The 19,607-nt window shown below is 54.7% G+C and overlaps 1 protein-coding gene across 13 annotated transcripts in view; it reads right to left on the bottom strand.

The window, feature by feature from the left end:
* TCF7 (transcription factor 7) overlaps positions 1–19,607 on the bottom strand; it is a 39,501-nt gene that overhangs the window by 16,758 nt on the left and 3,136 nt on the right. For all 13 annotated transcript variants that reach the window (XM_064484266.1, XM_064484276.1, XM_064484260.1 and 10 more), the window contains exon 4: positions 866–977. In XM_064484266.1, the coding sequence (XP_064340336.1) occupies positions 866–977 (112 nt within the window). The remainder of the gene's footprint in view (positions 1–865; positions 978–19,607) is intronic.

The raw sequence follows: 19,607 nt of genomic DNA, 5'->3' as shown, positions 1-19,607 counted from the left end.
AGCCAAGTAAGTGAGCCAGCCCGACCTGGAGGCCACTTCAGCTAGTTAATGCATCCTAAAGCCTCCTGTGGAGCCCTCCTAAGATCCCACCTCCCTGTGCTAGAGGACCAGACATGCTGGTTTGTTTAGGACTATCCCAGTGTGATAATTTATAGCACCCCATTTACAGGCTAGGGGAAATAAGGGCAGAGGGTTTGGGTGATTTGCCTAAGGACACTGGCTGGCCAGTGGCACAGCTGGAGTCGTCTAGGCCAGACCTCACCACACCCTGGTCCAGGACTGGTCTGCTATTGGCCATCTCTGCTGGGGGCTCTAGCCTAGCTTTCTGGGCAGGAGGCAGACCCCCTGGCCTGGGGATCCAGGGCTCCACACACCCACCTTGCCCCTTCCTCCCCAGGGTTGAGTCAGCAGATTTCCCACAGCCGACAATGGCTGATTTCAGAATGACTTTGCCTGAGGCTGAGGTGAATCAGCCGTCACAACCACCACTTTCCATTTTCTCACTGTGGGGAGGGAAAGGCTTCAAGTTTTGTATTTATCAACTTTACACAAAGAAAGGCTTCAAGTTTTATATTTATTAACTTTACACAAAGGCCTGCTCCCATACAGGCACTGGATAGTCACTCAGGCTTTAGATTCCTATCTCAACCTGAAGCCTTCAAATTTTGACCTGGCACTCTCTCCCCCAGCTCTTTGGTATCCTCAGGCCCCTCATTCTTCTTGGCATTTTGGGAGGCCCTGAGTTTGTGCAGCCCCCGGTTCTCCATTTGTACAAAGGGTCCAGCCACCTGGTCTCTTGACTGCCCCCCGCCCCAACTCCCTGGCTCTGGGTCCCATTGAGTCCCTCCCCATCCTAGATCCGTACCTTGCTTCTGGCTGATGTCGGCTGGTGCTGGTGTGGGGTGTGGGCTGCTGAAATGTTCATAGAGAGGAGAGAGTTGGGGAACGCCATGGGAAGGCTGACTGGCCTTGTTGTGCTGAAAAACGAGGAGGGTGGGTGAATGGGGGTGACCTGAGGAAGACACAGGGCTGGGGTGCACGTATAGGAAGAGCCCCAATTAGCTGTGTGCAGGAAGCCCAACTGTCAAAGGAAAGTGGAGTGGTCAAAACCACATGCCTCACAGGACAGGGCTCCACTCAAGCCACCCTGTGTTCAGTGGCCCTGCCCTCCTGGCAGTCTCCGCCTGCCTCCAACTTTGCCCAAGCAGTTCAACTTCCTAGAGAGCCTCTTGGTCTTTCTGTGCCCCCAATTCTAGGAGGCACATCTCCTCTGTACAGGAAATTCTTCATGCCTCCTGCTTTCAGAGATCTCCCAGTTTCTCTGAGGCCCTCTGGCTTTTCTAGTGGGCTACTCACAAGCCTCCAGCCCCAGGACAGTCTGAAGCTTGCTTTCTTCCTCCTTCAGCCCCCAGACTGGGGGTCTTAAGTCTGACCCTCTGGAATCACCTCAGGCTTAAGAGGATTTGTTGACATAGGGAAGGAACCCCCCTCCTCGGTCCTCTAACTCAGGGGAGGTGGGGCCAGGTGCGGCCAGTCCCCCCAGCCTCCACACTTCCTGTTTCCTAAGCACCACAGGACTCTTACTTTTCACACTAGTCACATGGATTTGTCATGAGATGACTCACTCAGGCTGGGAAGGGGGCTCCCCACGAGACCCAGCCACAGGGAGTCTGCTGCTCTGGGCTGCGGCCCGGCTCTGCATATCCTCAGTGCACACCTGTGCAAGCCAGGGTCCTGGAGACATCACCTACAACTGAAGCTCAGCTCCACTTAGAAAAGACCACCTGTAGGGATGCTGCTGTTAGGAGCACAGATGAGTGAATTCTGACCCCGCGGCACAGAAGAAAAGGGACATCTGTGGGGCAAGACAGTAATGAGGTTGTGGTCTGGGCGCCTTCCCACCCTGCAGGTGAAATTTCTCACTGGGTGAATTTAGCCAGACTCCTTAACATCCCTGGGCTTCAGTTTCCTCTCCTGTGTTCACGGACGGGGTTCATGATCCCTTTATCACCAGGTCTGGGGAAGGTCAGGGTAGCTCTTGGTGAGGAGGCCTGGCACAGGTCCCTTGGTACTGGCTATTGGGGGTCCAGGGTGGGGCTAGAGGGAAGGGTGGCTATGGGCTCCTAGGGGGGCACAGGGCCTCACACCTCCCAGCAACAGCCACCACCTTCCCCACATTCCTCCCTCCAGGGGAGCTTGAGGCTGGGCTGCAAGCTGCACCCTTCCCCTCAGGGCTTGGGAAATTGCTGGCGTTGCCACCTGCTCATCCGTCTGCCCACCAGGAGGAGCCTTACATACCAGGGCTAATCAGCCTGCCTTCTGAGGCAGGAGTTAATGTTCTAATAGCAGTGGCTCCTCCTTTGGGGCTGGCATGGATTTGGCACCAGCCTCTTCCTGAGCCTGATGCCTCACCTCTGACCAGAGCCCCCAGCTGGCCTCCTGGGGCAGGGCAGAAGAACTTCCCTCTCAGCCCCAAGGAGGGCTCTCCACTGTGAGCTTGAGGAAGTGTCCACCGACCACGCTCAGTTCTTGGCCTTTAAGAACTTATTACAGTATCTGAGCCTCCATTACCTTGTCTTAAGTGGAGATGATCATAGGGTTGTTGTGAGGATAAAGCAAGACAATACCCAGGAACTCCATTACTCCGATGTCAGGTAATGGGAAAGGGACATGCAGGAAGCTCCTCATGTCCCTCATGTCATAAGGAAATGCAACTCATAGGGCTTCCCTAGCCTTCTGGTGCCAGGACTTACATGGGCCAGACGTTTTGGTCTTATGCTGAAAGGAGTTTGTCTGGAGATGGCAGACACACCTGGCAGCCCACTGGGAGCATCACCTGGGGAGAGTGATGACAGTGCCATGCCATCCCTGGGCCTGGGTTGCAGTGACTTTCCTGCTGCTGATCCAAGGCCAGGCTTCCTGAGCGAGCTGGGGGAATCTCGTGGCACTCTCAGGCTTTCTTTTATCCCCAGCACCAAACCAGACACAACGGTAACAGATCAGGAGTATGGGGGAATGGAAGGTGGAACGTGGGGTCCAGGCCTGCAGGTGGCTGGCAAGAGAGAGAGTAGACTGGCGATGGGTGTGGGGTGTGTGGGGCACGTGAAATCCTTCATGTACGGAGTACCTGCCACATGCCAGGCACTCTGCCAAGCACTTTGCAAGCCCAATCTTTGTCCCAACAGGGTACCAACAGGTTGCCATTTCTCTCACCTGTAAATCCTCTAGGTGCCACCTCAAGTCTTGCTCCCCATTACTGCAAACCTCAGCAGAGCTGTCCCCATTCACTGCCTCTGGTTCTCAGCTCTCTTTATCCCTTCATCCAAGCCAGTCTCTTGCCCCCTCACTTTACCAGGTGACCCTTGTCAAGGTCCCCAATACTTCCATGTTGCTGGTATCAGTGGTCAATTCTGAGTCTTCCTTTTACCTGACCTCTCAGCAGCACTGAACACAACTGGTATCTCCTTTCTCCTTGCAACAGTTTCCTCACTTCACTTCCAGAATGTCACACTTCCATGATTTTCCTCCAGCCTCACAGGCCACTCCTTCTCGGCCATGTTTGTGGCTCTTCATCCTCTTCCTGACCTGATCCAAAATGGGCCCTCAATTCTCTATCAATCCTCACCTCCCAGGGTGCTCTCATCCAGGCTTATGGCTTTAAAAGTCTTCATCTGATGACTCCACATCTCTATCTCCAGCCCCACTTCTCCTAGGAATGCCACTCTCCAAATGCCTACTCAACAACTCAGAGTAGGCATGTCCCAAACAACACATCCAAAGTAGAACCTTTGACTTTTGCCCCAGACACTGTATCTTCCTTAGTTGATGGCAATTCCCTCCTTCCAGCTGCTGTGACCAAACTGCTTGGAGTCATCTTTGACGCTCTTTTTCTCACACTACACATCCGATTTGTCAGCAAATCCTAATGGCTCTGCTTTCAAAATATATCAGAGTCCAACCACCATTTCTTTTTTGTTTTTGTTTTTGTTTTGGGGGGGTAATTAGGTTTATTAATTTTTTAAATGGAGGTACTGGGGATTGAACCCAGGACTTCATGCATGCTAGGCAGGCACTCCACCACTGAGCTATACCCTCCCCCACAACCACTTCTTCTTTTCACCCTATCCCCACCTAGTCCAAGCCACAGTCATTTCTCACCTGGTGACCGCAGCAGCCTCCTGCTCCCTCAGGCCTCCATCCAGCAGTCATAGAAATCAGATCACATTGCTGCTCAGCCTAGAGCCTCCGACAGCCTGACCCAGGCCCACAAAACTGTGTGACCAGGCCCCTAACTACCTCTCTAACCCCATTACCTTCCTCTTTCCTCGCTCACTATGCCAGGACTTGCCAAGGGTGCTTCAGCTTCTAGCCTCCTCTGGTTACTCCAGTGACAATTTCCACACCAGGCCGTGATGGGAAGTGGGCTGGAAGTGCAGCTCTAGGCTTGCGGACTTTTTCACCATAGGATCCTGGGCCAGTCTGGCCCTTGTAAAATGAGCATGAGAATATCAACCCTGCCTACCTCACTGGTCACAGATGCAAAAATCCTGCTTTACCCTAGAATTTTTAGGAGCAGGAGCCAGGGGCCTCTGAAGGTGGAAAGCTTCCTGGAAACCTCAGGGGCCTCTCTACCTTGATAGGTTCCCAAGACAGTGGTAGCCAGATCCTAAGCCTCATGGCACACAGGGAGCCTGAACCTCAGGGCCTACTCCCTTAGGAACCTGGGACCCTGGCGGGAGGCACTCCACTGTTTCCTGTCTAAGGGCATGAATGCCTGGATCTCCAGCCCAGTAGGAATGAACACCCTCCACAGGTCCTTCTGCACTAGGCGCTTTCAAGTCTAAACTTCTGCTTCAGAGAAGGCCCTGCCATCCACCCTTGGCTCTGGCTTGTCGGCCCCCCTGACTGTAAGCCTAGGCAGTGAAGTGGGCAGCTCTGACCCTTGGGAGCAGGGCCTGGGGTCCAAGGTGCCAGCTCCAGGAAGTCAGGTCCAAAGTCCCACTCTGCCCAGGGTGTGGGGAGTGTGGGGTGTCTGCTCCAAGTCAGGGAGAGGGTGATTCCACAGCATGTTTCTCAGCCAACCACCCTCCCTGGGGAGGGCTAGCTTTGGCCAGGAATCCCTGGAGAGCCCTCTGGCCCAAGGGACGGCTAGAGCTGAGCCTCCTTGACCAGGCTGGTGAAGCCTCATGTTGTAGCACCGCTCAGTCTAGACCTAGGAATCCAGCTCTGCCTACAGCCTCTGGCCTGGTATGTGTGTGTGTGACGGGCAGGGGGATGGCAGGTGGGGTGGGGGTGGTTTGTCTGGTGGACGGAGGGCTCACCCTGGCAACCAGCATTCCCTAGGAACTGGGGAAAAGCCTCATTAAACAGGAGTATGCAGCCAAACCACAGGAGAGGTGCCAGGTGGGCAGAACTAGGGCTGAGAGCCTGCCGGCAGATGGAAGCCCTGAGGTGCCAGACTCCAGAGCAGGGCACTGATGTCCCGGCCAGTCCTTCCCACGTTCATGCAGGCTGCTTCTCCACCTCACTCCATAGACCCCCTCCGTGCCTGGTGGTGATAGCCAGGGGGAACTGTCTGGTGCAGGGCCCCACGGCCCCCTCAGCCACTGGAACGTCCCGCTCCATGGCCCCAGCACAAGGCTGTCCCAGGGCTAGGCTGCCGAGACAACAGGGAGGAGTTGCCTGGGGCCTGGCCTGTGTACGGGGAGCCCCTCCTCTCCTCCTCCAATGGTGACTGTGCCCAACCTCCAAGGGATGGAGGCAGGCCTGGATTGATTGTCCCCACCGGTCCCTGAGCATCTCGATGGCACAACTTCATCTCCCTTACCTCTGAGGGCAGAGTGCCAAGCACAGAGCTGGGCACTCAGTAAGTGCTCACAGCATGGTAGGATGTGTAAACGAACGGAAGACTCAATAGCAGTCCATACTCCTTGCACAGGACACTCCAGGACCCCCGTTCTTGGCGTTTGTGTACAGTCCCTTTCCCCTGTACCCCTCCGGAGTGCAGGACTCTGAGGCCCTTGGACTGACTGCGAGGCCATGTCTGCCACAGCCTTAGCAGAGGCGGTCCTTCCTGCACTGGCACTGCTCTTACTGCTCTTCCCCATGCCAGTTCAAAACCTATGGTCCCAAAGGCGGTCCTCGTCCTTCTGGGATATTTTCATGAGCCCATGGCTGGAAATTCCTCATTCTGGTGCCCCAGCATGCCCTCCTTTTGTTGAGCAGGCTGGAGCCAGGAAGGGGCCCTAGGGCAGGGCTGGGCAGGAGGAGGAAATGAGGGACTCCTGAGGTAGGTCTCCTCTGCTCTGAAGTCGAGCTGGGGCCTGGCTGGGCTGCTCCCGCCTCCCTCTCCCCACCCCCCAACCCCACTTCCTGCAGGCTCAGGTGAAAAATAAACACAGTCGGCATTTTCCCTGCAGACCGCAGAGGTCTGCTCACAGGCTGTGTGCACCCTGAAAGCCCTTGCCACCGCCAGCAGAGAAACTCCCTCGCCTCTGACGGTTGACTCTAAAAACCCCCAAATGCTTGAGCCCCACAACACTTTCCCAGCGAAGAAAGTTGCCGCTTCCTCTGGCCTCAAGCCTGGGGGATGGGGAGCGTGGGAGGCCTGACACGGCCCTCCCAAGGCGGCCTCCCCTTGGCAGGGGACTGTGCCAGAAGCACCCCCTCCACTAACACACACTCACACATACACACACTGCACCAGAAATCGCAGTTGATCACTATCAGCAGAAACATTCAATCAGGATTTATTTACTAAGCTTCTACTATGTATCAGGCAAAAGAATGTTTCAGACCAAGGGAACAGCTTCTATTAATGACAGCTGATTTTTTGCCACATGCTAGACATAGTTCTGAGTGCCTTACAGAGTTTAACTCATACACTCCTAAAATAAACCTATGACATAGGTATAATTATTATCCTCATTTGATAGATGAAGAAACTGAGGCACAGAGATGTTACAGAGCTTGCTCAAGGTCACACAGCTCATAGTGGCAGAGTTGACATTCCACCCATTGTACTGCAAAAGCCCTATGGTCACTGTGGACAGAAAAGGGGGGAGCAGGGGCCAGGGGGTCCCGGTCCTAAATTCAGTCTCTCCCTTCTTCAACCTAGTTGGTCAGACCCTTGGACTGCGAGGCCATGTGCTTTCCTGACCCTATAAATGCTTCAGCAGGCTCTGGGACCCTGGGGTTGGGGTTCTAGCCATACCCCATGCCTGCCCGCCAGGGCTGCTGACACTGGCAGCTTGCCTGATGGTGATAGTTGGACATGGCCTGCATGTCCCCAGCCCACATCTCCCCTGCTCACCATGGCACAACTACACACTAGTCATGCCCAAACAACACAGGCCTGCTTCCTTCTTACCCAGGTATCCAGCTCTTCTTTGCCTCACCGCCTTTACCCGCCCCTTCCGCCTTCCCCTCCCAACTTCCCATACTTCCTCCTGCTCTTTGCCAGACTGGTTCCTTCTCATCCTGACCTCAGTCTAAGGACCACTTCCTGGGAAAGGACGTGACCTGGATGGGGTTCCACAGGCCCAGCAGGCAGAGATGTCCACTTGGTGCAGAGGTTGGCTTGGGGGTCCTGGAGGGCAGAATCAGCTTGTTAGTCATCTCTGCCTCTCCAGGTTCTGTATTTGGCATGTTCACTAAGACTTGTTGAATGAAGGCCTCTAGAATCCCTGGTGCCCCAGAACCTCTGCATGCCCACCCGCTCATCTGCGGTGAAGCTGCCTTCAGTCTCTCAGCTCCTGCCTGGGGGGGTGGGGGTTGTTTCTGATGGCTGCTCTAGAGCTGGGGAAAGGCCCTTGGGGACGAGTCCACAGAAGGAGTGGCAGATCCACACCTGGAGCCACACAGAAAGGTGGGCTCTCCATAGTTATTATTCTCTCCACCAAGTGCACAGAGGTGAAACTAAGTATTGTAAATGTCACATGTGACAACCCATTTGAGGCAGGCATTATCATTCCAATTTTACACATGAGGGAAATGAAGCTCAGTGGTGCTGAGGTTTCCCATACACTGTCCTCCATCAGCTCACTGCTGCGGACCCCTTTAAGGGCTCTCAGGGTCTTCAGTGCTGCAAGACAGCTACTCTCTCATCCCTCCCCTCCTCTCCCTCGGTGCCCCAGACACTGAGGGCTGCTGGCCCCAAGGGCCATGCTGTTCCCTCCGCCTGAACAACTCTCCCCCCATTTGCTGGGCCCTCAAAGTTGAGTCTCCAGCAGTATGGGTGGGGCCCAATGTGAGCCGGTGTTTATGTGGCAGCGCTGGGGCTGGCTGGGGCTGGCTGGGGCTGGGCACAGAGTCACAGCAGTACACAGGAAGCTGGGAGGAGCTGGGACCACTGCAAGGAGTCAGGGATATCCTGCCTGGCACCTGAGACCCCATGTTACCTCCTACTCCATCTCTTCCTTCCTGCAATACCTTGGTAGTCAGAACTGACCAAAGCCAGGGCCACCACTAATTCATGTGGTGCCTTTGTGCTAAGTAGAAAAAGTACCCCTTCCTCTGAAGACATACCTGAACTCACACCAGGGCATGCAGCTTGAGAAGCATGGTGCCAGCTGGGTTTCAGCTCCTTGGCCCAGCTCCCCTGCACAACCCTACACAGTGGCCCAGCTCAGAAGGCCCTCTCCAGTTCTCACTTCTCCTCCTTGCATTGCCAGGAGCCAGGCTTATCAGCTCGCAGCCAGGCTCTATCCAAGGCCTGCCCCTGAGCATCTACTCTGGCCCTGATCAGTTCCTCCAGACTCTTCTCCCAGTTCCAGGGCCCACCACATTTCCCCCGGCCTCTGTCTGGAGCTGGCGATCCACTGTCTAGCACCAACAGTGCTTAAGTACCAAGGAATCTGGCCAGTTGCTGAGTTGTAAGCTCCCTCAAGGCATGGAACCACGGGAATGAACTTCCCAGAAGGAGGCAGTTCCCCTTTCCAAAGGGGATTCACCTGCATATCAGCCAGGCCTTGATTTGTGGGCTGCTGCAGGTACACCCTAGCTGGGCTCATGCCCTTTTATCCCCAGCCCCTCTCTCTGGGCCCTGCTGCCCCAGGTTGATCCTCAAGCTCCCCGCCCACAGCGTGCCGGATGCCTTGTGCCAGACGCCCACCACAGGGCATGGAGCCGTGGCTGTTGGCCAGCTGAGATGGAGGGCTGGGGGATGGCTGGGCCACACCCTTGTGGACCAGGAGACTCCAGCCCTGTCTGCCAGCATAGGACTGTTGCCATGGATGCACAGAGCCCTGCCAGGTGAGTGTGGTCAGTCTATCAGCTGCCTGGCCTCGACATCAGATAACAGGTCCCTGCCACAGCAGAGGTGAGGATCTGAGTCCCTGCATGCAGCCCTGGCAAACCACAGGCATGCTCTAGACCCAGCCCAGCTAGCGGAACCTCACTGAGCTGAGTGGCCTGGCCCACAGCCTCCAGTGGTTTCTATGCATTCGTTTACTTTTGTTTTCCTTCCTCCTCTTTGAGGTAAACGCCCCTCAGGACAGGATGTTTTTAGAGGAAAATGTAAGCTTCCGGGAGTTGCTGCAACCAAGCTGCTCGCTGATGCCACCGACAGTGTGTGGGGACTCTGCAGCAGCCCTGGGCTGGGCATCCCTCCCGCCCAGCAGTCGGTACCCAGTCCCTCAGCGCCCAGCCATCCAGGAGCCCACGTAGGCTGAGGCAGGCCGGGTACAACCGCCGCTCAGGCTGTGGATGGCAGTGTGGAAGGACACATTTGAGGAGTGCAGAGGTTTTGTTCCCCTGGGAGCAAAACCAAAAGGCTTTGTAAAAAAGCGTGAAGAAAGCGGCAGAGGAGCAGATTTAGAGATGGCAGCCCCCGTTATTGACAGCCTACTGCCGACACACCGCACACCTAGCAGAGTCCCGTCCCCCCACCAGAATCCCATCAGTCTTCCCAGCCGCATTGAGGCGTGTGTACAGATGAGGAAAGGGGAGCTTGGAGAGCTCAGATGACTCGCCCACGATCTCAGAGCAAGTAGAGACGGATCTGGACTTGAATCCAGCCCTTTGGGGTTCCTGGCCAGAGGTCTTTACCACTCAGTGACACCTCACAGGCCAGCTGGTAGCCTGCCAGCATGGAGACTACATGTGGTCCCAGGAGCCACGGTTGCCGGATTCCCCCTCCCTCCGCATTAAGACCTCCCCCTACCCAGGACCTGGGATCACTGATTTTGCCAGCAACACCCTGCAATAATCTTTCTTGGAAAAAATTGTCTAACAGCATAGCTCTGACCTCCACCAGCCCTATGTGAAAGGTGTCTTCACCCTGCCCTCATAGGGGGTGGTTTTGGTTCTCAGTTGTAAATGACTAAAGGAGCCATGAGAAGTCATTCTTCCCACAAGATCTGGCCTCTGTTCTCCTCCTCCACATGCAAGGCGGGGTGGGACAGCCACTGGCAGCTGGGGTGGCTCTCACCAGGGCTTGACAGAGTAAGTGTGCTGCCTAGGGGTGGAAGCTGGGAGAGCCCCGGCAGGGCCCGGAGAGAGGGAGGCTGAGGAGGCTAAGGTTCAGCAGTGGCTCGAGGGTGTGAGGGAGAGGAGGCTTGGAGGTCTCATCCGAGCCCTCGCTCTGCATTCCTGTCCTGACTGATTCCAGCCAGCTTCCGAGGAGCAAAGACCAGATGGGGGTCTCTGAGTTACCTGGTCTGTTCAGCTGCCTGTACCAGCCCCAGGAGGACAGTTCTGCCCTGGGGCCATGGTCAGGAAGCTTACTTGGTCTAATCCTTGCAGCTATTGCCAGTTAAGGCCCTTGTGGCTCTGCCTGGGCTCAGTCCAAGGGAAACAAGGCAAGGAGTGGAAAGGGGTTGCTGGAGGCTTCGAGCCCCAGAATGCTCCCACCCAAGCCCCTCATGCCCAGTGTAAGCAGAGGGAGGAGGGCAGGGCTGCTCCAACTGCCACAGGGGCCCTCTTGAGGTGGAGCCCCCTAATGAGGTTGAGTTAGGGGACTCCAAAAACCACACCAAACAGCTCTTACAGATACACACCTGGGTCTAACAGTATAAAAGTACAGGGGAGAGGGCAAAATACCAAATTCCTGGGGGGTAAGAAGTGGGGATGAATGGGACAGGGGAGCCAAGGGGACCCAGGTGCTGCTATAAAACCTAATTTTTCAAAAATGAATGGCTAGATATATTGCCTACAAGGCCAGATAGCATGGGGTAAGGGCAGGAACACAAAGGCAGATGCCTGAGTTCACATCTCTCCTCCAGCACTTACAAGGTACAAGTCTTTGCATGCTTTGTGTTCAATGTCCGTATCTCATGGGGACTGAATGAAGTAATATTTGTGTCTGCTAATATTTTTTAAATTAATGAAGAAAAAAACAAAAGATGAAGGCAAGCATGTCCCTAGACCAAGCCTTTTCAGGGAAGCCAGCCTTTGTGCTAGTCCGAGGCTACTGGCCCTCGATTTCCTTTGGGCTACGTCTGATTGTTGTCAGGCCAAATTCCTGAGCTCCTGACTGGCCTTCAATGACCAGAGCTGAGGGGTGGGGTTGGGAAGTGCAGATGAGGGTAGAAGAAGAAACTCTCAAAATGCCCCAGCTAGGCCAACAGGCGGCTCTGGTTCCCAAACAACCTTCCTGTGGGGGATGGAGGGAGGACACCTATATCCAGGGACGCTCTCAGATTCCTCAGTCCAGCCATTCCCATCGCCTCAGGGCCTAGGACACCCTCTAGCCCATCCCTGGACCACAAAGAGGAGGGCACCTGGCCCAAAGAAGTCAAAGAGTGGGCGCCAAGCTAAGCCAGGACCAGGACCAGAGTTAGAAAGGACTCCATCTATACATAGTTCTTACCTGTCCTTGCATCATGCATCACAACTGAGGTAATCTTAAATGTCATTTATAAACACCTTTCCAAGTAGTATTTATTCTGGAAGCCCTGAGCTCCTGCTTTCAACCAAGAAACACAGCCCTTTTGGCCCTAAGAGCCCTGCTCTTGCCAGGCATCTGGTCCAGCCCTGACCTAGGCCCAGAGCTCTGAGGTCATGACCAGGAGTGCAGTAAGGGCCAAGTCTTTCTTTGAGGCCAGAGAAAGCCAGCTCATGAACCAAACAGGAATGGAAGTAATGCTCAGCTTTGCAGCCTGCAATGCCTCCAGCTCCACACATTTGAGAGCAAAGGGGCAGAGCATGGGATTTGGGGTAAAACAGACCTGAGTCCAAGTCCTGACTCTGCCAGATACTAGCACGTTCTTAACCTCTCTGAGTCTCAGTTTCCCCACCTGTAAAACGAGAGCAATAATAGTATCTACTTTCCCGGCTTCTTGTAGGGCCCTTGATACTGGGATTAAAAGTCCCTAGCACAGGTCTGGCACTTGGGAAGTTCTCAACACATGCACTGTTGTTGTGGCTGTGTTTATTCTTTCAACAACTGTTTACGAGCACCTACTTCGTGTCACACCCTGTGCTGACCATTGAGATTCCAGCAGTGATAAGGACAGATGTGGTCCTGGCCCTGTAGATCCCTTCCAGCCCTTGTGATCCAAACTACCATCTCTTAAACCCCCACCTCAGCATGGCCATCAGCCCTGTGGCCTTAGCAATCCCAGCTTCATCTCTGGACTGTGGCCCCCCCAGCCCCACCCACGAGGTTGCCCACCACAGCTGGGAGGCTCCCTGGCTGCATACTGCTTCAAAGCCTGCCAGCAAGCTCTGGGGGGGCTGCTGCAGCCCAGCTTACACTCAGGGCCACCCTGCCTGGATCCGGGCTGTACCCAGCAGAGACCTCACTGCTGCTGCTGCAAAGCTCTCCACATGCTGCTGCTCAGCATCCCTGAGGGCCCACCCACCCTCTGCCTGCCTGGCCACCGGGCCAGCCACAGAGCCATCTGATTTGAATGAAACTTCAAACTTAATGACTTTCATGCTGGTTATTTAAAATGCAATGTAATTTTCTTAAACACCCTATTATTTCCTTTGATAGCTACAAAGCTTCCCCCAATCCCATAAGCATGTTTATTTTTAGGGAAAAGAGTGGTTTGCAGTTGGTCATAGAGACCATAGGGAGAGGGAGCCCACAGAAAGTAGGGCAGAGTCAACCCAAGCAGCCTGGAGACCCACAGCTGCCCTGCCTTCCTGCTGGGGCAGATTCTCCACCAACACCACAGGATCCCAGGCAGGACCCTGCCCTTTTCACACCAGCACATCAGCCAGTGGCCCTCCTCCTCACCATCTCACGGTGGCCAAATCCCGCATCCTGTGCTCATCCTCTGCAAGGCCCCAGGGTCCTCATCTGTAAGATGGTTCCACTGGCTTCCCAACAAGCTTCCCACAGACAGGCGAGGCATGTATGGGGCTGGGGAAGGGGTCCTGGGGCTACTGACACACCCTCAGCCGCCTCTTCCTGGCTCCTCCAGACATTCTGCCCTGGGTAAGGCCTTGGGGCCTGAAGCCTAGACCAGCTAGATGAGATCTGTACCCAGATAAAGTGGCCCTAGGCAGTGGCTGCCCACACTGGGAGGGTGAGTGGGTGTGGCCCTGCCAGTAGGGGCTCCCTGGCAAGGGAGGTGGCCTGGTGGTGGGTGTGCGTGCAGAGGTCAGCTGAACCCCGCCAATGCGGAGCGTTCTCTGGGAGTGGTTATTTTTAGATCTCAGGCTTTCATGTGGCCAAATGATGTGGAGTTTACAAAGCATTGGTAATGCATTTCAGAAGGCGGCCCAGCAGACTGGGAAGCTGGGCCTACTGCCACCAGAGCCAGGTCAGAGTTAGTCAGAATACCCTCAGCTGGACTCTTGTCACCTGTCCCTCCCTCCCCACAATTCCTTCTTGCCTGGTGGGGAGGCTGGGAAATGCCCAACACAGCCCCACCTGAGGCCCACCCAAACCTCTTCCGCAGACACTTATCTGAACCAAAGAAATACTCATGGCCAGGAATCCCCACTCTCATTTACAGAAGAAAACTGAGTCCTAGAGAGGTTAACATTTGCTTGAGGTCACACAGCCAGGGCAAGAGGTGCCCTTGGTCCCTGGCTTCCTTCCATTACAGCCCCCTCCTATCATGGGCAAACTGGGCTTTTTGGGAGAGGCTGACTGGCCACCCCTGGCCCAGTAAACAGGGGCCAAGATCCTGGATTCGTGACCCTGTAGAGAGACTGAGGGTCAAAAGAAATAAATGATAACACTAAACTTCCCCCTCCGAGGCACTCTTGCCTTGCATGTGCCAGCTGGCTCCAGTCTCCCCTGCCCAGAGCCCACCTCCACCTTGGCCCTGCTCGCACTTCTCCAATCACCACTGCGCCTCCCAGCATCTACCTGCCCCAGCTGCTGGCTCTGCCTGCCTCACCCTCTATGTCCAACTCAAACCATCTGCTGGTGGGCACCATCCTGCCCTTCACTGCCTGTGTCCACTAGCCACTCCCAGGCTCTGGAATCAGCAGCGCCTGAGAATGAGGGTCACAGCCTCACAGACTGTGGGCCTCAAGCAGCCCTTCTGATGACGAAGAACATATTAATTTCTGCCTCTCCTCCTCTGCTTAAACTATCCTCCAACCTAGAGCGTCCTCCCACTATCACCTTCACAGGTTCTGGGCCAGCTGGAATTCTCCCCTGGTTGCCCACACTGGTCTCTCTCCCTCCCCAGTACCCCTCATCCAGTGTGGCCGACTGTGAGCCTCATGAACAGTCTCTTTGCTTTGCCAGAACTGAGTTCTACGGGGGCAGAGGCAGCCATCCCCTCTGTGTTCAGCCAAAGCCAAGCACATGTGGGGCTCAGTAAATACCAGTGAGGGGTCTGGACAAGGATTCTAAATAGAGCTGGCACTAAGTCGTCAACCAGCTGAGGGCCGGGTGGGCCAGACAGCTATCCTCTTTGCCCTGCCCCGGGGAAGCTGGCTACTGAGCTGAGGAAGGCAGAGCTTCGGGGTCGTCGGTCCACCTCAGCTTCGGGAGTACTGCACCTGCCTGGCACAAGGGCCAGGTCCTTTACCAGGGCCATTCCCACCATGTTGACCATCCCTCCCACAGTGGCTTCCACTCATGAAGCTCCATTCCACAGCAACCCAAGGAGGTAGGAACCCTCACCACCTTGGTTTTTAGATGAGAAAACTAAGGTCCACAGGGGTCAACTTACCCAGGACCACTCAGCCAAGGAGCAGCAGATAGATAGGATATTTGAGGTTGGATCTTCCTACTCAATGCCTTCCCCTTCCACTCTGGCCTTTCTGTCCCCACCTACAGAAGGAGCCTTGTTACCCAAGGATCTGTGCACTGTACTGTTGGGGGGGGGTGCTGTGACCTGATAAAACACCTGTTTCCTCCAGTGGAGCCTTGTTTGTACACAGTGGCAGGAAGCAGCCCATCACAAGGTGTGAGGGAGTGTGACTGTAAGGCTTCAGGACCACAGCTGCCCGGGGAGGCTCAGAGGGAGGCTGTGGCTCCTCCTGCCCCACTCCATGTGGCTCTGTGCCCACCCTAATCCGTTCTGACCTCAGGAGTTATGCACATTGAAACCAGCGCCCCTGGAGCCCATTCTTACAGCCCAGCTAGACCTCCCTCCTACAGGGCCACAGGGTGGGTGTGGTCTCAGGAGATCCAGGAGGGTGCAGGCTGGGGCTGCTGATCGCCTTGGAGAGGGGATGGCCAAGTCCTCCCAGCTTCAACCCCACTCACACCTGAGTCTTGGGGTAGCCGGGGAGGTGGGCAGAGCTAGTATGGAGATTTCCGTTCACTGGTGGTGGAAGCTGGTTTGGTGAAACCCTGATAGGGTGGGGGAAGAACACCTGGCGATGACCCCAGGGCTCTCTGTCAGGCCCTCTACCCCGCTGAGCTGGAGGAGTGGACAAGTGGCCCTAAAACTGTAGCCCCTGAGGACAGGCGGGAGCAGGGGTCTGCAGGATGGGCCTCCTTCATCGCACTTTCCTGGCCGTGAAAGGCATCAGACAGGCCCCCTGAAACAAAGTCCCACCTTGGGAGCAGCTGAAGGGGCTGCAGATTTTCCAAATACCACAGCCAATACCACATGGCCTTCCAAGTCAGGAAGGAATGCAAGTCAAAATTACTTTTAAGTCTCACTGCCCATCACGAACCTATTAAATGAACAACAAAAAGGGGAAACTTCAAGATGGCTGTGCTCAGACACTGCAAGGAACCTGCAGCAAACTGGGGACACAGGAAAGCAAAGCGCCTCAATTCCTCCTATCTCTCAAACCCATAATTCTCCATGAACATTATGCTCCAGGAAAATAATCAAAATGGAAACTATAGGGTGATTTGTACAGAGCATCATTCCCACTGGTAGAGAAGGCAACCTGTGAGCAAACTAGAAGCCACATGATGGAGAAATGAACAATAAAGATGAGGGAAACAAATAAAGCAGCTGAACACGGGCACTGCCTGGGGGCCTGCAAACATGCACCACGACGTGCGGGGGCGGAGGAGCCGTGTGAAAAAAGCCCTGTGAGTGGTTCAGAGGCTAATGGCCATGAAGGTCTTTTCCCTTTTTTTTCTCTTACAAAATAGCTTAAGTACTTAACATCTTGTGTAAAGGGCTTCTGTATGGCTGAGGAAGGGGGGCCCCTTTCAGACAAATCTTGGGAGTGGTGGGAAAGGATTCTCAGGATGGGATGAGTGGCTATGGCTCCCAGCCTGGCCCCAGGAATAACACTTTTCCTCCCAAGAATCCCTGGGTGAGGTAGGGCATTGAGGACAGGGCCTGTACACCTGAATCCTAGCCCCAAACCCCATGGCCCAAAGTGGAGACAGCTCTATAGACAGGAGTCCACATGAAGCCTTCCTCCCACTGAGCCATTGCTGGTCCCAGGGGAGCCAGGACAGCAAGGGAAAGGGATCAGTCATGGCCAAACCTCCACCCCCAAGCCCAGGCCAAGCTGGCACCTAGCTGAGCACGTCCCTAGCACTGCTGCCTCCAGTCCTCACTCCAGCTCTGGGAGGAGGGCTTGTCAGTCCCATTGTGCAGATGAGGAAACTAAGGCTCAGAAGTCCAGAGCCTTCTGACAGAGGAACTGCCTTTGGCCCAAGCATGGCAAGTACATCATAGGGCAGTGCCAACCACCTTGGTCTGAAGAGCTGCCAGGGTGGGCAAGGCAACCAAGGCCCAGAGGGGACGGTGGAGGGTCCCACTTGAGTGGTCAGAAGCAGTCTCTCTGAGGAGGTGACATCTGGATAAGGCCAAAGTGAGGAATGAGAAGGCGGCAGCTATGTGAAGAGCTAGAGAGGAGAACGGGAAGCCGTGGGACCCAGTGCAAAGGTGGAGAGATGGGAGAGAACCTGATGGCTGCAATAGCTGCTTTTTAGGGAGAGAGGAAGAGTCTGGTGCAGGCAAGGAGGGGAGGTTAGCAGGGGCTGGCCACCTGGGCACCCAGGCTGTGGTGAGTGGCTTGGATTTTACTCCAAGAGCAATGGAAGCCTCTACAGGGTTTAGTTTGGAGAGAGACAGGATCTGACTTATGTTTGGCTGTGCTGTGGAGCCTGGATTGGAGGTTAGGGTAGGGGTTACGGTGGGGACCCAAGTGGGGCAGAGGGACCAGGAGAAGGCTGTTCCTGCCCTCTAGGGGAGGGATGGTGATGGCTTGGGCTGGAGGACGGCGACTAAAGAAGTGGAAGATTTGGGATGTTTGGAGGGGAGCTCAGGTGCCTGCCAGTCCCCTCTTTATCTGTCACACAGCTCTAACTCCTTCAGGAAGCTGCTCAGCGGACCCTCTGCCACAGCCCAAGTCGGGGACAGTTCTGCCCAGGACACCCTCAGCAGGGCCTTTTGTGACAAGACTCCTCTGGCCAGGGATCCAGGTCTATTCATCTGTCTCCTCTGCTCAGCTACACACTCCCAGAGGCAGAGGCTGGTTTTGGTCCGTCCAGTGCCCAGGCTGGTGCCAGACTCCCTCCTAACAGGCTTCACTCCAACCACAGGGCTGGTGACCAACCATCACTCACCCTCCCCAGCAAGGCCCTGCTGCTTGCTCTCGGAGGGGTGTGGAGGGCTGGGTGGGTGCATCTCTGCAGAGCTCCCCTGGACAGGCTGGCCATGCGTCAGCAGCACTTCCTTCCTTTGCTCAAGTCTTGCTCGTACCCTCACCTCCTGCTCCCCCAGGGCTCACTTGCACGGCCCTCACTTGGACCTCAGAATTTGGAATCAGGGACTGTGAGCCCGATGGCCAGGAACACAGAGATGAGTCCAATGCTTAAGTGGCTCCTCCATACCAGAGCCCTTGGGACATGCCCAGACACCAGGACAGCAGTGGAGGTCAGGCATAGGGAAACAGCCCCCAGTAACTGCAAGAGCCAAAAGGCTCAGCTCAGCTCTTTTTTAAAAAATTGACATGTAATTCACATAACAAAATTCACCATTTTAAAATATACAATTCAGCAGCTTTTAGTATATTCACAAGGTTGTACAACTATCACCACTAATTCCAGAACATATTCATGACACCAAAAAGAAACCCCACACCCATTAGCAGTTACTTCCCTTTCTCCTCTTCTCTCAGCCTCTGGCAGCCACAAATCTACTTTCTGTCTCTATGAATTGGCCTATTCTGGGCATCATCTAAATGGCAAAAGGCTCAGCAGCCTTCCAGGCCACAGGCTCCAAGCAGAGCCCATAGAAGGGGCCAGAAGCGCGACATCGCCTCATAACCTTTTTGAGATGAGGATGTGCACCAGACTGTCAGTTCAAGATTCTGAGTTTCTCTAAGGAGATGCCGTACTCACCCCAGAATCCCTCAAAGCCTAGCCCAGGAACAGCCCACAGCTCGTCCCGTTTCAATCTTAGAGCACAGCAAGCACAAAACAAGCAGTGGCTACTGGTCTAGGCCAGTAACTATGCAAGCCTACATGAGATGCCAGAGAAACGTTAGCCATGAAATAAACTTTAACCTAATTTCCCCTTTCTAAAACAGAGTTTGCAAGAAGCCAGGTACCAAAAAGCAGCAACCTTTTGGGCAAAATCTCCCTCTGCCTCCTGGCAGTTGGCTGTGAGGTGGTCATTCGCCCTGTTGCTCCTGGCCAAGGTTCGAATCTGCCTGCTTTGAGGCCTCCAACGTGGTAGCCACATGGGCATTCAACCCACAAGTGGATAAAGGGGTTCGTGGCATGGGTTCTCCCCACCGTCTGGGGAGTTCAAGTGATTTGAGCAGTTAGATTCTCTCAGAGAGGGCAAAAAGCAAAGGCAGGGTTGGGGGTAGCTAGTTCTAAGGCCCAAGGACAGTGGCTAGACAGCGTGTCATCTGTTCCCTGAAGATGGGCTGGGGGAAAGCACAGTTTCGGAAAAAACCTCCAAAGGTGGTTTTTCGTCAGGGCCCCTGCAAGGAGTTCCTGACCCCCATGAGAGTTTTCTTCATTCCAGATACTTGAACCCTAAATCACATGATAAATGTGCTTGAAAAACATGGGGTCAATTAATTTTGCTTTTTGAAACTCAACCATATTTTAAATGTTCACACAACTCTTCGAGTAACAAAAGCAACTAAGACTCTTACTTGCTACTCATTTGTAGCTATCAGATTTGCTTAAGAGGGTTCCCTACATTCATGTACACCTTCCTCACCCAGCATCTCCCCAACTTAGGCCCCGCCTCCGTCCTTCTCCCCAGGCCCATGGAGCAGCTGATGCCAGGGCACAGAAAGTCAGCTCCAAAACC

The sequence above is a fragment of the Camelus dromedarius genome, chromosome 3 (assembly GCF_036321535.1).
Source record: "Camelus dromedarius isolate mCamDro1 chromosome 3, mCamDro1.pat, whole genome shotgun sequence".
Classification (NCBI taxonomy): Eukaryota; Metazoa; Chordata; class Mammalia; order Artiodactyla; family Camelidae; genus Camelus; species Camelus dromedarius.
The sequence above is the reverse complement of the archived record's forward strand: the minus strand, read 5'-3'. Positions and strand labels throughout refer to the sequence as shown.